The sequence below is a fragment of the Setaria italica genome, chromosome IV (assembly GCF_000263155.2).
Source record: "Setaria italica strain Yugu1 chromosome IV, Setaria_italica_v2.0, whole genome shotgun sequence".
Taxonomy (NCBI): domain Eukaryota; kingdom Viridiplantae; phylum Streptophyta; class Magnoliopsida; order Poales; family Poaceae; genus Setaria; species Setaria italica.
This window is the reverse complement of record NC_028453.1, coordinates 18,271,949-18,295,671: the sequence shown is the minus strand read 5'-3', so window position 1 is coordinate 18,295,671 and position 23,723 is coordinate 18,271,949. Positions and strand designations below refer to the sequence as shown.

General features: G+C 47.4%; 1 protein-coding gene across 2 annotated transcripts; it reads right to left on the bottom strand.

Moving 5' to 3' along the window:
• Positions 1-594: 594 nt before the first annotated feature.
• LOC101767189 (ubiquitin-like-specific protease 1D) lies at positions 595-23,299 on the bottom strand. 2 transcript variants are annotated; one of them, XM_004965325.3, is made up of 15 exons: positions 22,907-23,299; positions 22,344-22,395; positions 21,520-21,579; positions 21,249-21,316; positions 20,928-21,181; positions 20,213-20,261; positions 13,744-13,811; positions 13,192-13,221; positions 13,016-13,111; positions 6,253-6,352; positions 4,748-4,842; positions 3,414-3,536; positions 3,088-3,202; positions 1,362-1,469; positions 595-1,260 (listed from the first exon to the last, which is right to left on the bottom strand). In XM_004965325.3, exons 1-15 carry the CDS (start codon positions 23,174-23,176, stop codon positions 1,021-1,023), a joined length of 1,728 nt encoding a protein of 575 aa, XP_004965382.1. In that variant the 5' UTR covers positions 23,177-23,299; the 3' UTR covers positions 595-1,020. The 2 variants fall into 2 exon arrangements, with proteins under 2 accessions (XP_004965382.1, XP_022681671.1); XM_022825936.1 differs by having other exon boundaries at positions 22,344-22,509; positions 22,907-23,041.
• Between the last annotated feature and the right edge of the window lie 424 nt (positions 23,300-23,723).

The following is a 23,723-nucleotide window of genomic DNA, read 5'->3' as shown; positions in this document are numbered from 1 at the left end:
TGGAGGGGTGGCGCTTGAACGTGAAGTGGAGAGGTACACCTGGACGGGGAGGGGGAGCGGCGGCGCTTGGATGGGAAGTGGAGAGGAGGCACCTGGATGGAGTGGCGGTGTGGTGGCGGTGGCGCGATGCTTGCATCGCTTCGCGAAGGGTGGACGGGGAAGCACGTTCAGACCCCCGAGGTGGGGAAGAGATACCCAAGAAAAATGCGTGGGTTAGGTCATCTCCCTATGACGTGAGCCTCCAAACGGTGGGGAAATTTAATCCGTGCCTAGATTTCATGAAGATACTCCTGCCCGGGGAAATTGCAGGGATCCCGAAGGGGATTTGTTCTCCCAAATTAGTCCTGGGGGCAGAACGTTCTGCTAACCCGACGGGATAGCCCCGTTGCCATCCCTATCACGGAGGCCTGTGATGGCGAAGCGGAAGAGGCGAGGTGCCGACAAATTGTTAGCGTGGCAAGGACGAGTCCCTAGGCCACGCGTGGAGCAAGCGCACGGGGCTCTGTTTTCCCAGCGCGTGAGTCGGACGCACCACGGCCACGTGCCGAGTTACCGTGAAGCAACAGACGGTAATTTTTTTCACTTGTGCACAGTAACTTAATGGCCTCACAGGCCCCCCTTTTCTTTGGGCATACGAGTGTACTTATTATTATGCCCATATTATTGCTAACTAGGCGTGCTTGGAGCATTCAGTCTTCAAAAGTCAGAAATTCCGAAACGGGAGTCCATCGGCAATCTCTGCAAAACGGGAGAACCTGAACCCCAGTCCACGAGGCAGTGGGCAACTGGGCTTCCAGTTTCGCTAATGAGCTATACACAATACACGGCATTTTCCGAACACTAAGAGTAGAGGATTATGTACAAGCACCCTCAAGTTTCCTCCTAACGTAGCACATAAGCCCACGACCTAGCGACTGCAATGTTCACAGGCACGATCTATCCCCTCCACAGAAAAATCCAGAGTCAGCAGTTGGTTAGCCTGTTCTGGAAGATCAGTCACTCCCACAAGTTTCTGGAAGATCAGTCACTCCCACAAGTTTCTTCAACTTCAATCAAAGCATGGTCTTTTGCAGCAGCAGCATCAACTGTCTCTTGCAGGTGCTCCGACGACATTGGCTGGGTCACATCATTGGGTTCAGCCTCCACACACAGCTCAGTTGCATAGGTCTTAGGCTCGGCTTCCCTGCACTTCTGGAGTAAACGGCGAATTTCACCTCTAAGCTGAGATGGCTCTTCAGGTCGAAACCACCGCTTGCCAAACTACAGAAAGGAGTGAAGAAAGAAGTGAGTCACACATCCAAGGGCAGGCCAGATAGCATTCTGCAAACAAAAGGAGAGACAGTAATAAAGTCGTCACTTACCATAGAAAGATCTTTCTTCTGAAGCCTTTCAGGCGCCTCCTGAATAAACCGCTGCATATAGTACAGCACAAACAGGCCACAATCGTAATCATTTTCCTGCTGCGGCACCTGACAACAAAAGACAAGGGTGTAAGGGTTCAGACAACATCATAGGAAATCCAGAGAGTCTGAATGTGTACAAAGAAACCGTGATGATATCCATTCAGAATGATATTCTAATATTAATTTTGACAACGGATAATGCAATGGCCATAGCAGTTAATACCAAACTGTACTTTGTAACTTGGTGCAATTTTACACATGACATGTTTAGACATTTACCCAATTGCTTACTTGTGTGGATCAACTGTGGTATAGTTTCACTTGTTCATCCTGAACCAGCTTTACACAAAAGAATTCACCACTGTGTTGCTTCTATGAAATTCTCAAGGCAGTAAGAATATAATTTCACAGGTTCCAGCAATATGGATGGTAATTGCTTTGCTTTGTTCAGCCCCATCATTTGTAAACACTGTACTAAGTAGAAACCATAGCTAGTTTGTGTTACCATATATGCTGATTAAATGGTGTATTAGTTATTATGACTATCAACCTCTTCGATGCCACCAGATGTAGAGACAGGAAATACTGTATGAGCTACCCTCTCATTTACAGAAAAAGACATATTGTGAAATGAATAATGATACATCCACGGCCATCGGCCAATACCCAAATTGAAGGGTCAAAACTAAGAACATGAAAATATAAATCCGTGAGCATGGGAAGTGGATCTAATGCATTTTTTCTCAAGAGAAATGTTCAGACGCACCTAGACTCCACCTACTCTACACGTGCTTGTGTTTTGTACATTTTACATCCACCCATTTCTATATTTTGCGTATGTCACAATCAATGTTATACTAAACGCTAAATGGTAAACAGTCAGTCACCCTTTGTTTAGGGTTTAGGCCGTTTAAACGGTGTTTAAACAGGATTAAACGACCTAAAGGGTTTTGTATAATAACACTAAAATATACATATTTATGTATATAAAAGTCAAATATGCTAGAAAGTCTACATATTTACAAATGTAAAATATAAGTATTCTACCAAATAATCTTTTTGGAAGAAATCTAAATCCCACAACACTTCATATATTTACGATGCTAATTAGTTTAGTGTTGATTGTGGTAGTTGTAATCCTCTTATTGACTAAATTATGAATTAAATGGTCATTTAGCTCATCTAATCACGTTTAACTCGATTCTGTTTAGACAGTTTAGACTCGATTATGTTTAGACGGTTTTTAACGGTTTAAACGGGTTTAAACGGTCCAACCGTTTAATTCACTGTTTAGAGCCTAAACAACACGGGAGGCCTCTGTTTAGCATTTAAACGCTGTTTAAATGTACTAAACGGCCGTTTAGGCGAACAGTGGTCACAATACATATGAGTTCTCGACCACCCACTACCAGTACCAAAGCTAAAGTGGACTTGGAAAGGGTAGGTGGCGGAGAACACATGGGGAGGAAATGGTTGAGATACATCCATACATTCTATAGATAGCCATCCCCATGTTAGTAACAACCTGGAGATGCACAAATCATTGCAAACTGCTAAGAATACACACATTTTATCAGCTAGAGATTAACATCTAGCAAATGTACCACAGTAATCCTATTTCAAGGGACCTCCCCTCAGTATTCCTTGAGGGGGGAAAAACATTTCAAAGGGAACAAGGGATTACCTCAATTGCTTTCTTTTCAATTTTACGAGGAAAGTTCTTCCACACCGTTTCTTGTAAGGGACATTCTGCTGATGAAACATTCTCATTCAGGTAGTTCCATTCTTCCTTAAGGAATCTGCAAATACATACGTAAGTGGCAAATAGAATGAAAATAAAAAAAAAATCATGAACATCACACCTTTACAAGTGAAGTTCATAGCATAAACAAATAATAGTGCCTATATTCTGGAAATTATTAATTCAAAGATAACACCAAAATCATCACATTTTTGTGTTTCTACAAATACTAGTAAAATACAACTGGACAAAGCTTTCAAGGTTGTTACCTGCTAATAACATTGAAAATTAATCTGCTACTATGAAACTTCAGAGAATCCAAATGAAGTATGATGGGACCTGTTTGATCTTCTTTTGCTGGCATGCATATAATGACGAGACTCCAATGTGTTCTGACAAATTGGAACCATAGGAGTAAAAGTTAAGCTTTTTAACCAAAATATTATAAGTATTACATTACTACTCCCTCCGTCCTAAATCATTATTCGTTTTGGCTTTTCTAGATACATAATTTTTGCAATGTATCTAGACATAGTATAAATCTAGGTGCATATCAAAAGCTATGTATCTAGAAAAGCAAAAACGAATAGTAATTTGGGACGGAGGTAGTATCATATAGGTAGGAAATCACTGATGAGACCATTCATGCCCCTATCAAATGTTATGATACAACTATTTCTATTCTATCAGAGCATTTGATATTACAATACCTACACCCCTGGTCATGAGTGGAAATATTGCAAAAACTCGATATCCTCAATGGACAAAAATTGTGGAAAGCTTTCTCCCAAGGCCATGGAAAAACATAGGGAAATAGATGGAGTATTTGGTCAATTGTGAGAAGAACTACATGAGTAGATATTTGGAATCATAGGGAGTACTGAGTTATCTGCATAATCAACCAGTCAACAAAAAGCATGCAAAATGAAAATACTTTTGTTTCTTAACTACATTATGAATACAATGATATCTACAAAATCTCAAAATGTAGACAAATAATATGACTACTATAATTCAGTTTATTAGGTTATATAAGTATGACGAAATTCAAAGATGAGCTACACCATTTTTTTTCTCAAATAGATGAGGCTGGAGAGCTACACCAATTAATTAGGTTTGATCAGCTTTTGTTCATTCCTACATAAATCTGTCATCACTTAGCCTGAGCCTGGTTGGTCTGTCACGAAAACATGACCAAGTAGGCATAGGAGGGAATCTTCTGGAACCGCTCATTATTGGCAACAATTAGGATTTGGGAACAACTCTATGGCTCTGTGGAGTAAGAAAAAAAGCTCATTTGAATGTGCCGTGCTGCTTAGTTAAAACACAAGTACTTGTTCTTATTGACAATTTTATGATTAATCTTGGATTTACAGGAAAACCAGCCGGTTCAACTGCTTAAGGGCATTTCACATGCAAGATTAGTTGATGTGGCAACCCGGACCAGACCAAATGCCTCCAGTTTTTTTTCCCCTGGTAAAATTGCCAGTCTGGTTTTGTCTAAAATTATAATTGGAACACCTACTGGAAGAAACGCTGATTTCAACTATATCACGCAAAACATATATTATGCCCCTCAGCAAGAGAAAAAAAAATTACTTACTCTGCATGCACAGGCAACAATACATATGCCTTTTCAAATATATCTATACCCTTCCACCATCTTCTCAACTTCAAAAAATAAGTGGTCTTGTCCTCCTGCAATTAAGTGACAAAAGAAGTCAACCAAAATTAACACATATATAAGATATGTTGATACATGCATCAAATTTTAATTTTCTTGAGACAAATAAAAATGAATTGTTCCCAGTACATCACAGGAATAGTTTACCTACTGTGCCTGGAACATTCCCAGTATTTCCTAAACCACAGTTTTATGTGCACCCCCTCCCCAAAAAGTGACATGCATTCTTGGAACTAGCTAAACCCCTGGGTGTTGGTGGTAAGTTGAACTTAACTGCTATTCCCTCTGATTGGAAACATAAGTCCATTGGGGCATTGACGCTGTCACCAATATGAAACTTTGACTAGCAATGTCTATAGAATTATATTATGTTAAGTGAAAAGAGTTATATTATGAAAGTATTATCCATAATGAATCTTTTATAGACGGACAGGCAGACATGCCCTGCCCCATTTTATTAAGCAAACATTCAGTTTGAGCATTTTCGGGAGGGAGTGTACCTCCCCCCTCCAGCCAACAACGAGAGAATCACCAGCACCCTCCAGTGGCTGGTGCCTCTTCATTGCCGCACAACATCAGTTTAAAGCATAACAAAACAGAGAAAAGACTGACTAGAGTTCCCCAGCTTGCGCTCGCCCTACAGCAGATTTCACACTTCACTGTCCCCATCTTATCTATAATGAATCTAGTAATCCCAATCTTAAGTTGTCAATCCATATGAAAATTTAGATAGTCATAGTCAAAGATTAAAAAAAAGTTTGACTAAGAACAAACCTAAATGGACATATATTTGGGATCAGAGGAAGTATGCTTGATTGGAAATTAAATATAATCTATTTAGGCAACATACAACCAATAATTTTCTGCAATTGGCCAACAAAAACTCTGGTTATTCCATTCCAGAAAAAGTGACACTTTTTGGTTCAGACTGCCACGAATTCTCAACAAAATATCTATCGTTCCCTATTTGACTGATGAAACTCATAGTGCCATGGAATGCAGCCGCAGGCCTGGAGTGCGGCGTCAGGAAGGCTGATCGGCGGTGGGACGGCCAGGTGGTGCCAACAAGATGGTGCGCAGCACCAGAACTGGGCAAGGTTTTGGCCATGTCACCAGAAATCTGGGTGGACCAGGTCACGGGGTCCAGGGACACAGGTAGGTGCCTGAAAACATGGGTCAAAGGGGGTAGTTCAGAATGAGTGACCCCAACAGTCCAGGTCAATGAGCATAGGCCACCGATAAGTAACTACAGGCCCATCCAGCCCATGACCCAGCTAATGTAACATAAACCACCTCGTCTTAGAGAAGCATCTTGCCTATTTAGGCATTCGTCTCGTATACTATCAAACATAAGAGTCACAACATAGATTTCTGAATTTTGACAAGCAAGTAAAGCATTAAGAGTTTCATAAAAAAAAAGTTACCTTTGATGTCATGGCTTCAAGTTTTCTAAAGAAGTATGTGTTGAAAATGTGATAATCGCCTCTTGGTCTAATAATCGATAACATTGGCCCCTGCAGATGCCTACAAGGAAGTCTAGTTATGATTGTCATGAAACAGGTCAAGAAAAGGTAACTTGCAAACTTCAAGCAAATCAAAGCATGAATGTAATATCCTTCAAAATTGAGTGATATTAAGGGGTGTTTGGCAGCATTCCACTAAAAATTTTATAGCTCCACTCCACCTCAGCTCCACTCCACCAACTCCACAAAAATACTAGAGTTGTTGTACGTGTTTGGATGATTGCAGTGCCGCAGCTCCACAAACATGGAGACTTGTTGTGAATAGTCTATTTTACCCTTTGTGGATGGGTCCACGTGTTAGTCTCTTCTCTCTTCTTTTCCTAAAAAACCAACACCCTACCCAAACTTTTCCTACTCAGCCTTACCCAGCCACCCTCCTCTACGGTTGCTGACGCATGGGCCAAGGGTCAACAGATCCAGGCCGGTCAAGACCGAGTCAAAGCCGGAGTTCACCGGCTTTGACCGGCGATATCTCACCGACGGTGAGCTGGCCGGCGACGATGACACGCCCAAGGTGATCAGCGACACGAGGTGCATCTACCCATGTGCTTGTTGCGCACGGACGCTGGCCGGAGCATGGCCGGCGGCAAGCGGCAACGCGATGGGGGCGGCCCCGCGATAAACCGCCACGGAAAGTTACCATAAAAGTGAAGACGAGGGGGAGATGAGCATCTGTGCGTCGTGCGGCTCACCAAGACAGTCGGCTCGAGGAGAGGTGGCCGGAGCTAGGCCGTCAACGTGAGGGTGGTCGACGGCAGCTCGCAGAACTCGGCGGACAGGGAAGCTTCAACCCGCGACCGCAGGAGCCATAACCGGCGGCGAGGAGTGGCTGAGGGTGGAGCTGGAGAGGTGAGGGAGCTCCGGTTGGTGGCGATTTGATTTTGGTGGAGGGAGAGGGGCGAATTTGGGCGGCGGATCAAAGGTGCTCGACTCGGCTCTGCTTTTGGATTGGCCCGGCCGGAGGAAGAAGATAGAGGGAGAATGAGGAGGAAGATATGAGGCCGGCGACGTGGAAAGGATAAGAGGGTGCAGCCCCGCGGCCTCAGTGGGCGGGGGTGGCAAGGTCTGACGAGCAGGGGCCGCGCGACCGATGCAGGTAGAGGCGGCGAGGTTCGGTGAGCAGGGGCGGCGTGGTCGCAGCCAAGGGAGGTGTGGCACCGGAGGGCGACGGCGGCGTGGGTAGCGCACTAGCGCGGCTCCGTTGGGCGAGGGCAGTGTGGGGAGGGCTGTGCTGACTGACAAGGGTCGCGCGGTGCCGGCGGGCGACGGCCAGAGGGAGGAAACGGAGACAGCAAGAGCGGAAAAGAAAATTAGAAACGAACCGGTATGTTGTGTAACGAGTGGCAAAGGTGGGTAAATAACCCCCAACTCCACTAGGAAGTCTGAAACTGATGTTTTAGGAGCACCCCCTAAGGTACTCCAGGAAAAACGTGAACCTGACCCCTAGCTCCACGTTTTTTCTGAAGCTGGAGTTTGTGGAGCTGGACGTGTTTGGCAAGCAATTTTGTGGAGTTGGTGAAGTGAAGCTATTTTTTCTGGAGTGGAGTGCTGCCAAACCCCCCTATTGTGCTAGTTTTTGCAAAAATTTAGAACTTTTTGTTTGAATGTGTGGATCATATAAACACATGGTCAAACTTAAGGTCAACCCTCATTTCTTTTCTCTAAATTTCAAAAGCTAGTAATTAAATTTGTACATTTAAATTTAAAGCATGCTTGCACGAGTGATTTGGATTTCATTTGATTTTATTTGGATCTCAAAGGTGACTTTGTATTTTGGATCTAATTCAAAATACAAACTAATGCTAACTTTAACTAAAAGAACACAACTTTTTTGGCTAACTTTGCACCCGAGCTAACACTAGCCAATTAGCTTGGCTTGGCACGTTTATGATCTTCTAATCTCTCTCTCTCTCTCTCTTGGATCCAGCAGCTGTTCTTGGAAGCCAATCTTAAACCCATCTAGCTTGCTTTGGACCTAACCTTTGATTAGCATCCCAACTCAACCTGCCTGATAGCTCGAACTGAACAAAACCCAGCTAGCTGCCTGGCCCATCTCTCCTCTCGATCTGCAGCAGGCCATCTCTTCCTTTCTTTTCTTCTTGCGCAGGCCCAAGAGCTAGCTGCCGACCCAGTCTAGCACTGCCCGCACTCCACTATCTCTCTCAATCGCTGATGAGCAGGCCCCATCCAGTAGCCTCTCTCACCCTGTTCCTTTTTCTTCCTCCTTGCACGGACACCGTCGCTCCTTTGCTTTTTCCACCGCGCCTCAGCTGCCCCCTTGCCAGGCCGCGTGCACCCCACGCCACCACTTGCCTATGCGGATGCGAGCCACGCGTCTAGGCGCACGGATGCTGAGGATCGCTGCCATCCATATCCCGCGTGACCTCACCCACAAACCCTAGCCTTTTGGCTATAAAATCCACGGCTGCCTCCCCGCTTTGTGCAGCCACCTCCACCTTCCCTTGTGCCGCTCCCTTGCCCCTTCTTCCAAGCCGCCGTCGCTGCTGTCCCTGGGAGGAAGGAGAGAGGAGATGCCCGCCGCCAAGGCCAACGCCAAGCACCAGGAGGAGCCCAAGCCGCAGCTGCGCCGTCGCCGCCGTCCGCGAGCCAAAGCTGGACGCTTGCTCCGTCCACGCCGTCGCCGAGCTGAACCAGGTGGAGAGAGAGGCGGAGCTTGGAGGAGCCGGACCAGTGCCGCGACATTGACGCCTACCTCGAGCTGGAAGAGCTGAAGCTGTCGCCACCGTTGCCGTCTACTACCGTCGCAGCCGAGCCAAGGATGCTGCACCGCCTCGCCACCGTCCGTTGCTCCACCCCATCTACGCCGCCACCAGCGCCTACCACGGATGAAAGCAGCTGCAAGCCGACACCACCGCAATGACGCCGACACTGCCGCCCTGCTTTGTCTATACCAAGCTGCGGCCTTCTTTTTCCACAATCACGCACACGCACATAACATGCTCGACGACATGTGCCAACCAAGATGCTGCATCACAGCCAAGCTGCCTTTGCCTCTCTTCTTCCGCGACACAGCTGCCGTCCACCTCGTCTACAACGTGCTCGATGAAATGCTTGAACGACCCCAACGAGCACCTAGGTGAGCCAAGCCCCCACCTTTCTGCTATGTTCAGCCTTCGTGCCGAGGAGAGCGCCATCATCGCATAGCTGCAGCCCGCCGTCGTTTGTGTGCCGGCCTTTGAGCTGTGCCTCCGTTTTTTTGCAGGTGCCGCTGCCGCCCACCCATGCTCTGCTCTATCGCTCTGCTACCCATGCACACCCTCCGCCACCTTGCTGCTGCCGTGCATGCCCATGCTGCCATTGCCTTTGCGGCATACCACCAAACACCTTGCGTGCAACAACTCCTTGTCGCTCTACTGCCCTTCGCCATGCCGCTTGCCACGCTACTGCCTCCCTTACTGCGGCCATGGCCTTACCATGAGCCCCGCGTGCTCCGCAGCTGGAGCAAGGTCGAAAGACCAACCCTTTAGCTCTGCTGCACTACCTTGAAGCCGCCACCGTCCGCCATATGGACGAAGTTGGAAAGCCAATCCTTGAGCCATCGTCGCACGCCTTGACCTCGTCGTTGCCTTGCAGAGCTTGACACCGCCTCACCTTGTTGTCACCATCCATTGAGCTACCGCCTTGCCATCCCCTATTGTTCTATCATGCTGCCGCTTCCTTTTGGAACATTTGCCCAAACACCTTGCGAGCGCATGCGTCCAACCACTCGTAAGCCTACCACACCGCGACTCTCTTGCGCGCGTACCCATAGAAGATCCCAGCCGCGAGACCCGTGACACAACCAGGAGCTCAGACTTGTCCCCACCTTAATTTATGAATTTACTTAAATTGATTAATCTGCTTTACTTATTTTAATAATTCATATAACTAATTCATACTAGCTCAGAAAATTATGAAACCAGTTTCATTAATTTTCTAAATTCAAACTTGTGTTGTTTGTATCTAGTTTGGAGTTATTTGTATCTTCTATCTTACTATTCTTAGTGTTTTTGCTTTAGATGTATTGCCCGTTATTTATTTTTGCGTCGCATCTCGTGTATATTTGTAGACCTGTTTGAAGACCCGAGCTGCGACAACCAAGAAGACCCTTCAACCCCGACTTCATCAATGAGGATTTCGACAGACAAATACAAGGTGTCATGTCACTCCCAATCATATAGATCCTATGCATGCTTAGTTGCTAGCGCTTTATTTATGATGCTTGGATGATGATTTAATGCATAGCCAATTTGTTAGCCATGCCTTGGTAATTGTTTATCATGTTTTCCTTGTTACCTACTTGTGGACTAGCTACAGACCCCTAGCTAGTCCACCTTACTTATATCCATATACGTTGCTTTTGAGTTATGGATGGGCATGTTTATGCCATGGACTTGGTGATGGGATTCCTTGTACACTCTCGCATGTGTTTTGGGTGAGTGTGATTCCTTGACATGTTTTGGCGGGAGCGAGCCGTGGTTGGTATCGAGGAGTGCCTAGCTAGGAGAGAGATTCTGGACTCTCTCCATCCCATATGCCTGTGGCGGGTACCTTGTTTGAGACTTAGGAGCAGGAGGCGCCTTGTACGTTGTGGGTGCTGCGGCACATACTTTGTGGAGTTGAGTGCTCGCTCTCGGCCCATAAGGATCGAGTCAGTTTACAACTAGTCACAGTAGCTATATACATACATACCGCTCACTTACATTATGGGCGGGGTTCAATCTGAGACTAGTGGTAGATAGTGCTCAGCCTGTAGGCGGATCGGTGTGATTAGTGTAAGGAGTTCGAGGCGTTGACCTGCTCCGACAAGACTGCGGTTTCACACCTTCGAGGTCTACGACTGGCGACGGTGTGCCCTATAGTTGGAGACACTTCCAGACTCGAGGAAACAGGAGAGTGCTAGCCACCTACTAGGACTTCAGCTGTTAGGTGGGGTTTGGACGGATCGCTACCGTTCAAGCTCCATCCAGATGGGTACATGTACAACCTCTGCAGAGTGTATAACCTATTAGCTATAGTCTGTGTCCACTGGTATGGACAGTGCTGTTGACTACCGCTATTTCTAACTAGACATATATTATTCTTCTACCTCCCCCTTTTGAGACAGGTTGGCGTTTGCCGTTGAGATGTGAGGGGAGGGAGCTCTCACGTCACCTAGTGTGTTTGGGTGCTGGATTCTTGGGTAAAGGATCTGGTGATTTGTGACGACTTCCTTGATGTGAGGTGTTCACCTCGGAGATGGTATTGCTTTGATGCATTCTTGATTGCTGCTGCTACTACTGCATAAACCTCTACAGCCATATATGGGTTTATCTAGTATTATTGCCCCGTTTCCTTAGCTTGTTGCTATTAAGAGTTGACATGGCCTACCCGCTTCTCAGGTTCAGCCGACTACGACTTGAAGATGGATGAGAAGACTAGGGTGTTGACCTTCGCTCAAGTTGCCTGTTGGATATGGAGATCCACTCACTTGATGCGCTACGCTTCGTAGGTCTTTTTCTTATGTTTGATGCAGTCCTCGGCATGTGCCCCAAAATGTTGTACAATATATGTATCATCTTTGATTCTTTCCGCTGCATTCACTTTTGTATGGATTTCTACTATCTGAGACAGGGATTGCACGTGATAGCTGCTTCCTAGACTTGAATTCTCAGAAATGGGAATTCAGGTCGTTTCAATGAACATGTAAATTCCCCAGAGTGTCAAAAACACCAAGTAACTACAGCTAGATATCATATCTGAAAATCTTCAATTACTACCACATTAAGTAAATAAAGCACACCAAAATTGTTACACTAACTCAAGGGGAAAAAGTTACATTAGATCTTTTTTCCCCTTACATTAGACAAAGGTCAAAGAAGTCACATAAAGCAAGATGTATAAGTATGAATGCTTGGCATGGCTAGCTCATGAACAATTAAGTTTGCCTCAAAGTTTGCGGTATTCAATGTAAGAATATATATATAAAATTTTAATAATTGAACAGAGCTACATCTCTGTTCTCTATTAAAACTCCCAAGCGATGTTGGTCTTCTGTTATAAAATCCATGAAGGAAAAGAAATCAAAACTATATTCAGTTCTGCCTGTCAATATATCATGTGGCTTCGGATAGTGGTAAACATTGCATGAATCATGAAGCTTGATAATCATGTCTAGAACCATACTAAAGTCAACATGTATTCAACATCTTTCAGTTATGTACACCATATTACCATCTTCTCTTATCAATATTAAACTTGTAGAATGAGCTGATGACTTGAGCTAGATACCATTTCTGAAATCAACTAGGCCATTGCTATATTCTATGGCACAACTCACTTAAAAACATTAGCTGATCATTCAGAGGCTTCACTAGTAAATGCCTGGGTTGACATTGTACGCTAGCAGAGAAAATATAGTGTACAAATCATCACAAAAATGTTGTATATTAAGTTCTAAAAGTCCCTGTATTTCAATGTTATCAAAAACAAAACCACTATTTAGGATAGGTTCATGTTGCTGCATATGCCAAAGGTGGAAAAGAAAAATTCAGTATTACATGTATCGACTCATGAAATACACCTTTCAAGCTCAATATGAGTGACTGAGTTTGTTACCCCCATTATTACTTGTTAAACATATAAGAGCAAAAACTTTATGGAGGCAAAGGAGAACAGTGCTTACATAATGTAGAAGTTCATTATAGGTGAGGACAGCAATGATTCAGGCTGGAGACATCTGATGTCGCCAGAAGATATCTCAACAGAATTAGGGTGTTCCCTGTGGATAAGGCATAAATAAAATAGCGATGAACTATGTATCAAAAGAAGATTAAAGTATCTATAAGTTTAACTGCCAACCTTGAAGGATAGTATAGCTTCTTTGCATCCCTAAAAAATGGCAGCAGCATTAGTCAATAGAAGTAATTAACTTACAGAAGATACTCGTTGAAACCGTACACACAGTGATGTATGATGTATACATTTGCGACACATAGTTCATGGACGGTAATGTATGATGTATGCATCCACAATTATGATAATTCTGACATGAGAAAAATGACTAGTCACATCTAGATATTTACTCCCTCCGTCCCAAATTACTATTTGTTTTGGCTTAGCTTTTACTATGCATCTAGAATATACGGTATGTCTAGATACGTAGCAAATGTTATGCACTTAGAAAAGCCAAAACGAATAGTAATTTGGGACGGAGGGAGCACCAGTTATTGGATAATATACAGAAGATACTTGTGAAAATTGTAAGCACAATTGCATACATCAAGACATCAACCAGTCACGTAAGTATGCATTTGCAAAACATAGATCGCAGCAGGTGATGTATGATGTATACATTCATAATTATGAGAATTCTGAAAAGAGCAAAATGACTAGTTGCATCTAAACATTTACCAGTTATTGGATGTTTCTTCAACAGAATCTGGATGGGGTGCATCTCCATCCAGGACAACCACCTCTTCCTGAATCACAAATTCACAATAAAAAATCAAATCACACTTTGTGTAAAGAGTAATATAAAAAATAATAATGAGCACAAGAAAAAAAGGTCATCTAACAGTAACAGTGGCTGGATGTCCACAACACATGACATGGTATATTATCTCGAAATATTGACATGTTAAGAATTTATAATGCTGATTTTGTGCTCATATGAGGAATAACCCAATATCTAGATTATTAAAATTGCTTGTAGAAGTGTCCTCTCCAAGAGGGTTTGGCATGCAGCCCTAGTACTCCATTGACATGACATTAGCATCCGAACAGCATCTTTGCCAGCTGTAAATGACAGCAGATTCACAGGTTGACATGGCACTACAGAGTGGTATCCCTCTCTACCCTTCTCCACTTTCCACTTGCAGCTGGGATGCCTCTTTCTTTGAGATGACCGCATAAATGCGGAAGCAAATGACTACATAAGTGCTTAGATGGCTACCACTGGTCCTTTGAAGAAAACGTAAACACTGGTCTAGTAGAAATAAACGATTTATATCTCCCTAAACAAATTGTTTTGTTCTCACAACAAAGGATGAATCCAAGATTTTTATGTATGCACTTCACTACTATACATATGAAAGATTTAACATATTGACCAGCACGTAGCCATGTATACAAACTTGAAATTTCATTGACATAAGGGTAAAATCAAATGTATGATAGACTAAGTCATGTGTGTGTTGGGTGTGCTATCTATCTATCTATGTGCATGTGTGCACCTAAATACCTTATCTCTTTAGATGCTCTTTAGATGCTTTGCTTAGCTTCTAAGCCACCTACCCATGGTTGGCCTATATGTACCCCAAACTACCCCTTTGTATGTGGTTAATGGAAAAGATCAATTTGGGCCAACAATTGGTATCTACAGCCTAATTCTTTCCCCACCAACCACCTCTCTTTTTCTCCTCTCTCCTCTCTCTCCCTCTCTCCCTCATCCCGAAACCCTAGCCGTGGGCCCACCCCAGTGGGCGGCGGCGCATGAGCTCCCCGGCCCAAATTCGATGGCGGAGGGTGCTCACCTCCCTCCCTAGCACGCGGATCGGGCGCCGGTGGCTCTCCCCACAGGCGGATCGAGCGGCTACGTGGCATTGACTTGCGAGCAGTGGCAGGATCCCAGCGGCTCGCATGCGGACAGCGAGGAGTGGCGGCGGCGGCTCTCCACAGGCGGCTGGCTTCTTCCCCAGCGGACGGCGCATGGTGGGCTCTAGGAGGCCGGCAGGAGCGGTCGGCACCGGCACGCAGGGCACGGGTGGCGCGGGCCTCGCAGACGCCACGGCTCTGGTGGCTGTCGGCCCACCGTCGGCCGGCATGGTGCCGGCGCTCCCGGGCAGCTCCAGGGCCTCCTCCCGTACCTCCTCCCACCGCTCAGCCACAAGCAGTGCGCGGCGCCACAGGGCGGCGGCCGAGGAGGAGCGATGTGAGGAGGTGGCGGCGCAGCATGCCGCGCGTTGGGAGGAGTGGCGCATGGCGGCCGAGGAGGAGGCAGCAGCAGAGCGGCGCTGGGCACGGCGTGCGGCTGCGGCGTGCGAGGAGTGACGGTGGGCGAAGGCCACGAGGGGAGAGGACCGGCAGCGCGCGGCGGCGTTGCGCGACGCCGAGTTGCGGGAGGTGGCTACGGTTTGGGCAGCACGCGCAGCGGCCATGGAGGCGGCGGCGCGCGCAGCCAAGGCAGCCCGCCTCGCCGACGAGGAGGCACAGGCGGCAGCGGTGGCCGCTACCCAGCGGCATCTGGAGGCGGACCGGCTGCGCGAGGAGGCGGAGGCGACGCGCAAGATGGCGTGACGCGACGCGGAGGAGCTGAGGCGCGCGGTGCAAGGCGGCGACCGCCGGTGCCAAGGCGCAGGGCGGCCGTCCCGAACTACAAGATGCGGCAAGGCAGCGGAACACAGACGTGGATCGGTAGGTCTAGGACCCGCATCGAGGTGCGGACGCCGAGCATGACTCTGACTCTAACTCCGCACCCCCGAGGGTCGGACAGGGCAATTCAAGGCGGTCAAAAACCGCGAGGAGCTGATGTCTGGCAGGCCCGTCACCATCAGTGGCAAGCTCCACCTCACTGAGAAGCAGTGGCTCGCCCTCCAGAGGGAGCGGAAGAAAGGGGAGCCTTCTTCCTCGACAGGCGACCGCAAGCGCGGCAAGCTGCGCAAGGCGCCCAAGGCGCGAGGAGGCACCGAGGGCAGAGCGCGCAGAGGCGCCCAGTACGGCGGCGGCGGCGAGCGCAAGCCAGCACGAGACGACATGTGCCACAAATGTGGTAGGACTGGCCACTGGGCTAGGGAGTGTTGCCAGCCAAGGCGCGGCCAGGCCCACATCGCGCAGGGTGCGGAGGAGCCGGCTCTGTTCCTGGCTCACGGGAGCATCGAGCTACTTCCAACGGCATCGACCGCGACAGCTCTCCTCCACCTCGACGAGCCGCGCACACACGTCTTCCTCAACGACGGTACTAACGACGACAACATCAACGGCTGGTTCCTCGACAGTGGTGCCACGCACAACATCACTGGGCGCAGGGAGTATTTCTCCGACCTAAACGTCGACGTACACGGCTCCGTCAAGTTCGGCGACTCTTCAGTCGTGGACATCAAGGGCAACAGCTCCGCCATTCTCGTCGCCAAGACTGGCAAGCACCGACTCCTTACCGGAGTCTTCTACATCCCCGCACTGAGAAACTCGATCATTAGCTAGATGAGAGTGGCTAGCGCGTGGAGATCGACGGCGGAGTGCTTCGGATCTAGGATCGACGACAGCGCCTACTCGCCAAGGTGGAGAGGGAGCAACCGCCTCTACGTCCTCTACACGGAGGTGGCGCAGCTCCTCTGCCTTGCTGCTCGCGCGACAACGAGGCTTGGCGGTGGCATGAGCGCTTTGGGCACCTCCACTTCGAGGCCCTGGAACGGCTTAGCACCAAGGAGATGGTGCGGGGCATGCCATGCGTCGACCACGTGGAGCAGCTCTGCGACACCTGCATCGTGACGAAGCAGAAGCGACGCCCTTTCTCTTGCCAAGTGAGCTTCTGAGCCAAGGAGCAGCTTGAGCTCATGCACGGCGACCTCTGCGGGCCGGTGACGCCGGCTACACCTGGAGGGCGGTGCTACTATCTACTACTTGTCGACCACGTCTCTCGGTACATGTGGGTGGTCCTCCTTGACACCAAGGGAGCTGTTGCGGATGCCATCAAGAACGTTCAAGCTGCTACGAAGAATGAGTGCGGCTGCAAGCTACGTGTGCTATGCACCGACAACAGCAGCGAGTTCACGGCGGCTGAGTTCGCGTCGTATTGCGCCGACGAGGGGATCCAGCGCCACTACTCCACGCCGTACACCTCGCAGCAGAACAGCGTCGTCGAGTGGCGCAACCAGACGGTGGTGGCCATGGTCTGGGCCCTCCTCAAGCAAAGGAGGATGCTGGCCATCTTCTGGGGAGAGGCGGTGCTGACGGCCATCCACATTCTCAACCGTTTGCCCACCAAGATCCTCGACGGTATGACACCATACAAGGCTTGGGATGGGTGCAAGCCGGCGGTCGCCCACCTCTACGTCTTCGGCTGTCTCGTGTATGTCAAGGAGCTGAGCCACATCGGCAAGCTCGATGACAAGAGCACCCCAGTGGTGTTCATCAGTTACGCTGAGGGGGTGAAGGCCTACCACATCCTCGACCTGAAGACACAGCGTGTGCGCACAACGCGCGACATTGTGTTCGGCGAAGGGCGAGGTTAGGCATGGGGCAAGATGATGGATGACAACTCGACTCCGACGTACGACGACTTCACCGTCGACTACGTCCACTTCAAGGGAGTTGGGGGAGTGGGTAGCTCTTCTTCGCCGAGCGTGCCGACCCTAGTCCCCGGGTCTCCACCAACTCCGGCGAGTACTACTCCAGCTGCAACGAGCTCTCCACCGCCACCAACGCAGCCGGCCACGCCACTCCTACGCCGGCAGCTACTTCTCTGGGCACGCCTGCACCAGCACCGGCTCACGATGAGCACAGCCCGGTGGAGTTTGCCACTCCGCTCTCTCACGATGAGGACTGCGTCGACACGTACCACGACGGTGAGCCTCTGAGGTATCCCAACATGGAGGACATTCTGGGCGACCAGCCGGTGCCGGGACTAGTGCCTCACGACTTGGAGGCGGAGCTGCACCTCACGTATGACGACAGCGAGCCTCGCTCCTTCGCTGAGGCTGAGGGACACGCGGCATGGCACGCCGCGATCAAGCTGGAGATTTAAGCTGTTGAGAAGAACTGGACTTGGGAGCTAGCTGATCTTCCTCCCGATCACCGCGCGATCACCCTTAAGTGGGTGTACAAGCTGAAGAAGGATAAAGCTGGTGCTATTGTCAAGCACAAGGCTCGCTTGGTGGCATGCAGGTTCGTGCAGCAGGAGGGGGTTGATTTCGACGATGCCTTCGCTCCTGTTGCACGGATGGAGTCCATGCATCTCCTCACGCTGGCAACCCAGGAGGATTGGCGCGTCCACCACATGGACATCAAGTCAGCGTTCCTCAACGGCGACTTGAAGGAGGAGGTCTACGTCCACCAGCCACCGGGATTCGTCATCCCCGGCAAGGAAGACAAGGTGTTTCGCCTGCACAAGGCCCTCTACGGCTTGCGGCAGGCACTGCGAGCTTGGAATGCCAAGCTGGACCCCACCCTGAAGACTATGGGCGTCGAGCACAGCCCGCACAAGGCGGCCGTGTACCGGCGGGGCAACAGAGGCATTGCCCTGTTGGTGAGCTTCTACGTCGACGATTTGGTGATCACGGGCATCAAGGACGAGGAGGTGGAAGCATTCAAGGAGATGAAGGCCGCCTTCCAGATGAGCGACTTGGGGCCTCTTTCATACCTAGGGATTGAGGTGCACCAGGACGACTCCGGCATCACACTCCGACAGACCGCCTACGCCAAGCGCGTCGTTGAGCTGGGTGGGCTCACCAACTGCAACCCGGCTCTAACTCCGATGGAGAGGCTAAAGCTGAGCCGCGACAGCACGGCTGAGGAGGTGGATGCGACACAGTACCGGCGCCTTGTGGGGAGCCTTCGCTACCTCGCCCACACGCGGTCGGACTTGGCGTTCTCCGTCGGCTACGTCAGTTGGTTCATGCAGCGACCGACGATGGAGCACCAGCAGGTCGTCAAGAGGATCCTCTGCTACGTAGCGGGAACTCTCGACTACAGCCACCACTACCCGAGGTGTCCCGAAGCGGCACACTTCATCGGCTATAGTGACAGCGACCACGCCAGCAACATCAACACCAGCAAGAGCACGAGTGGGATGCTCTTCTTCCTTGGCAAGTGCCTCATCAGCTGGTAGTCGGTCAAGCAGCAGGTGGTGGCCCTGTCCAGCTGTGAGGCCGAGTACATGGTTGCTTCTTCCGCTTCGACTCAGGCTCTCTAGCTTGCTCAACTGCTCGGTGATCTCCTTAGCAAGGACGCTAAAGCAGTGGAGCTCAGGGTGGACAGCAAGTCCGCTTTGGCTCTGGTGAAGAATCCCGTCTTCCACGAGCGAAGCAAGCACATCAGAGTGAAGTACCACTTCATCCGAGGTTGCTTGGAGGGAGTGTCAGGGCGAACTACATCAACACCAAGGATCAACTCGCCGATCACCTCACCAAGTCCCTTGGAATTATAAAGTTCCAGGAACTTTGCTCTAGGATTGGGATGGTCCAGCTGCCGCTCAAGACACGCAAGACTTAGGGGGAGATTGATAGACTAAGTCATGTGTGTGTTGGGTGTGCTATCTATCAATCTATGTGCCTGTGTGCACCTTATCTCTTTAGATGCTTTGCTTAGCTTCTAAGCCACCTACCCATAATTGGCTTATATGTACCCCAAACTGTCCCTTTGTGTGTGTGGTTAATGGAAAAGATGAATTTGGGCCAACAATGTACAGTCAACACCTATGGTATCGAAGTCGGTAATACTAAAGCTGCTCTCACGGGAATGTTTATTATTTTTAGTGTAAAGGTACATCAGCATTTCTTATTGTCCCATGGCTATCAAATTAAACACCATCAACACAGAAGAAACATGCATGATAGCTTTGATTATATAGCACTCAGGTCCCTAAAGTTAAAGGTTCCAGGACCATGAGCGGAAAGGTGACATGAACATCTACAGACCAGTATTTCATTAAACACCATTCAAAATCTAGTAACCATTTCCACATTATCTATAGCACGGGAGACAAACACAACCAATTGCCCAATCCACTTCCAAAAACTGAAATGTTTGAGGATCTGCTAATTATACTACATTACATGAACTAAAATGTTTGACATAAATTCAAAATAAATATAGCAGCCTTCTGGACAGAAAGAACTAATGTACAGAATCATGATGGCAAGAAATGTCGAAAGTCCATACTAACCTTTCTTGATCTCAATCGCATTGAAAAGTTAGCTGGATCAGCTCCTTTCCTAATAAAAGCCAGTTACATTACTCAATGCAACAACAAAAGCCACAGGATGAAAAATATATTACAGCAGCAATTTTACACTTGTAAGGCATGCAGGAGATGTGACCATATAGAAATAATTTTACTGTAACATTTCCCTTAATCAATACAGTTACAACTGCATAAAAAGACATGCTATCACCATGGCTCCCATATATACAGTCTTTTACACCACACGATGGATAAGCGCATTTGATCATGTGTTGCTATCAACCTAGGCAAGGCAAGCTCAACTGTCCCACACTGGCATGTATAATGTCGAATTCATATATTTGTTACATATTGGAGTCTTTAGACTAGAGATACCTCATTTTCCATCTGAATCCAGTAATATTCACATTGAAATACAGGAAACGTAGAAAAATGATTATGGTCTAGGAACTATCCAAACTGAATGCAACAATATTTCAAAGATGAATCAGATGGTGGATGGATTAATTTCAGGAAAACAATAAAATCGCTGGACGAGCAACTATCTTTAAGCAATCAGGTGACATGTCTCAACAGCATGAGCGACAGAGCAACTATGCAGTTTCCTTTCTGACTATGCAGTGATACTTATAGAATGCAATTCCAAAACCAAAAAAATGCATCTTATAAATTTACATAAGAGCATATAAATACAGACCTTTTACGAGAGGGTGTGGGAGCAGCTTCACACATCCCATTGTGGCCATTGTTATTAGATGCATCATCAGGAGATATCTTCTCCACATTGGATGAGGTGTCCACATCCATCTCTTCATGAAATGAATTTGTTGGCAGTGAAGATGGTTTACAAGAATGTTCCTCTTTGCACAATTTTCCCTCATTCTCTATGGAAGTGTTAGGCTTATTCCGGCTCCTAGTTGTTATTTCCAAACTAGATATGTCGACGTCTACCTAATGTACAGAACATAAATATTTGCAGACAAAAAGATGTTTAAGTATCGAGGAATAAAATATTCACCTTTTCATCCATCCCAAATGAATACTGGAAATCAGCCTTTGATACTCTATTGGGGTCACTGGGAAAACCTACAAAGAGGATAGGGAATACAAATCGGAACAGCAGAGAAATGAACCATGGTAAACAAATATATAAAGAAGATAAATTGTAATGCTGAGACAAATGTTAAATTTTCCTCAATGCACTTTTTTCACCTATCCTCCAAAGTGGGATGGATTTTTGGGTGGTGAAAAAGATAAATTTGATTTGAAGAAGATATAAAGCCACGCACCAGAGCCATGCTTTCTCCCTACTTGATCCATACGGTGGCGATGACTTGCCTTCATTGTATCTAGTAACATGGCCATAACAGTAAGTCAAAAGTGTCAGTTTCCAATTTTGACAGGTTTGAGTTCACCTGAACAGTAAGCACAGATATTCCAAGCTATTTTAACTATTTCTGTATTTAATAAACTGATCAGCTACAGGAAAAAATTTACAATGTTGAGGTCATTCAGATTATATCAAATGTTGAAGAGAAAGATTAACCAATAAACTAAAAGATGTGTATTTACTCTTCAAGAGCTAACTCCAGTGCAATATGATAGTGATCCATGCCAGTTTTGTTATTCTAGATGAACTATCCAAACTTGCATTGCATTTTCATGTGAGTTTGGTTGAAAGTGCAGCTCATGTTTTAGTTAAAGGGTTAAGAACAGGGAACCCCTATCTTGTGGAAAGAACAGCACATGGAAAAGGCAGTCATAAAGTAGTTACATTCAAACAGTGCAAAGTGATAGTTACAAAAATAGAATAATGAGAAGCAATTATACAGTCCAAAACTAATAGAAACCATATAAAGTCATAAACATCCAACACTGGCACAGTAAGCAACAGAACTAACTGTAGAATATGGAAAAAAAACTTGAAGTGGATAATCATCATTCATCAAACATTGATAAAAGGACACTAAACATAGTAAAAGCAGACGTGACAGAATATGTCTTGCATTTTGCCTATTTCAGAGCATGAACGATGATATGGACAATGAGTTTATACACCATGGTCTGTCAAAACTCCCAAGTACAAACACTGCTAAAACCATGTATATCGTACCAGATGATTCGGCACACCTTGATCGGACTATCCTTTCACATCCGTCTCCACCCTACAAGAAAGAATGCCAAAATGAGGCTTACCAGATGCGCAAATCCATTGGTAATGTTTACTTCATTCCAGATTCCACAGGTCAGGAGATTCTAATTTCCATAAATCCACGTCACTATATTGCAGAAGACATCCTGTTAGCTTTTTACATAGCTCTGCTGAACTCGAATGCTTGATTACCCCTATATATGCTAGCCGTAACCAGACAGTACGACAAATTGATCATGCGCTCTAACAAAGTTACAATTTTGATCTCAGATTCTTTTTTCAGTGACCACATCTGCGCACGGCCCAAGATTGCATAGCAAATTTGCGTCACTTATGCATTGACTGCACAGAGCTTGCAGGCATTTCATCGAACAGGAGCTTGACGCGAAGAACTCCCCACCTCCCCCCAAATCCCTCTCGCACAGAGTCTTTTACATCAACTCAGCGCAAAGGAACAATAGAACCTCTAAACCCACTCCCCGCACACGAAGACTAAGGACTACGAATGAGGAAAAGCGACTCACCGTCGCTCGTGCCATGCCGCCGCGGGCCTGGCGGCGGTCTTGCTCCCGGTCTATGGCATCGATCGTGGCCTCCAGTTTCCTGCCGCCGTCAGGGAGGCGTATGCCGCTGGTGACCATACCCTGCAAGCGCTGCTTCTTCTCCTGCAGCTCCCGGTCCGGCAAGTGCCTCAACTCGGCATCGGCCCTCTCCCTCTCCTCCTTCTCCGCGTTACTACTAACCCCCGCCTCGCCGCAGGGGACCTCCTCCCGCGAGACCGCGGCCATCGGCATTCACGGGGGCCGCCGCTTCGCGTCTCCCGAGGAGACAGAGGTGGAGGCGGAGAAAGGGGGGAAGAGACGGAAGGGGCAGGGAGGGTTTTTTTTTTTTTTTTTGGTTGGATGCGGGGAGGGGCAAGGGACTTGGGAGAAGACAGGACGGCGAGGAGAGAAACACACAGGCTGCCGAAAGAAGTGAGGAGCATGACAGGTGGGGACACGTGGGAGTGGCGCTTCACCGACTTGTGTCCGCCCGAGGGCAAGAGAAAAACAGGACACCAATAAATGGACCTAATTGGATACATGCTCGGCTAAAAATTAGCTTATGAATGAAGATCCAAATAAATCGGCTAAAGATGGGTTAAAAATTAACCAATCTCCAATTAAACTTTTAGATAATGTTTAGCTTAATCATTTATCCCTGATCTGATCACCCTGCTAATGGAATACGTTAATTTTTATTTGTTTTAGTCCGGCCTCCTCCAATAGTTAGAGTCAGGTGCTACCTTATAGTCCTATGTGTCTTCTCCACGTCATCATGTGCTAATAGAAGAGATAACTC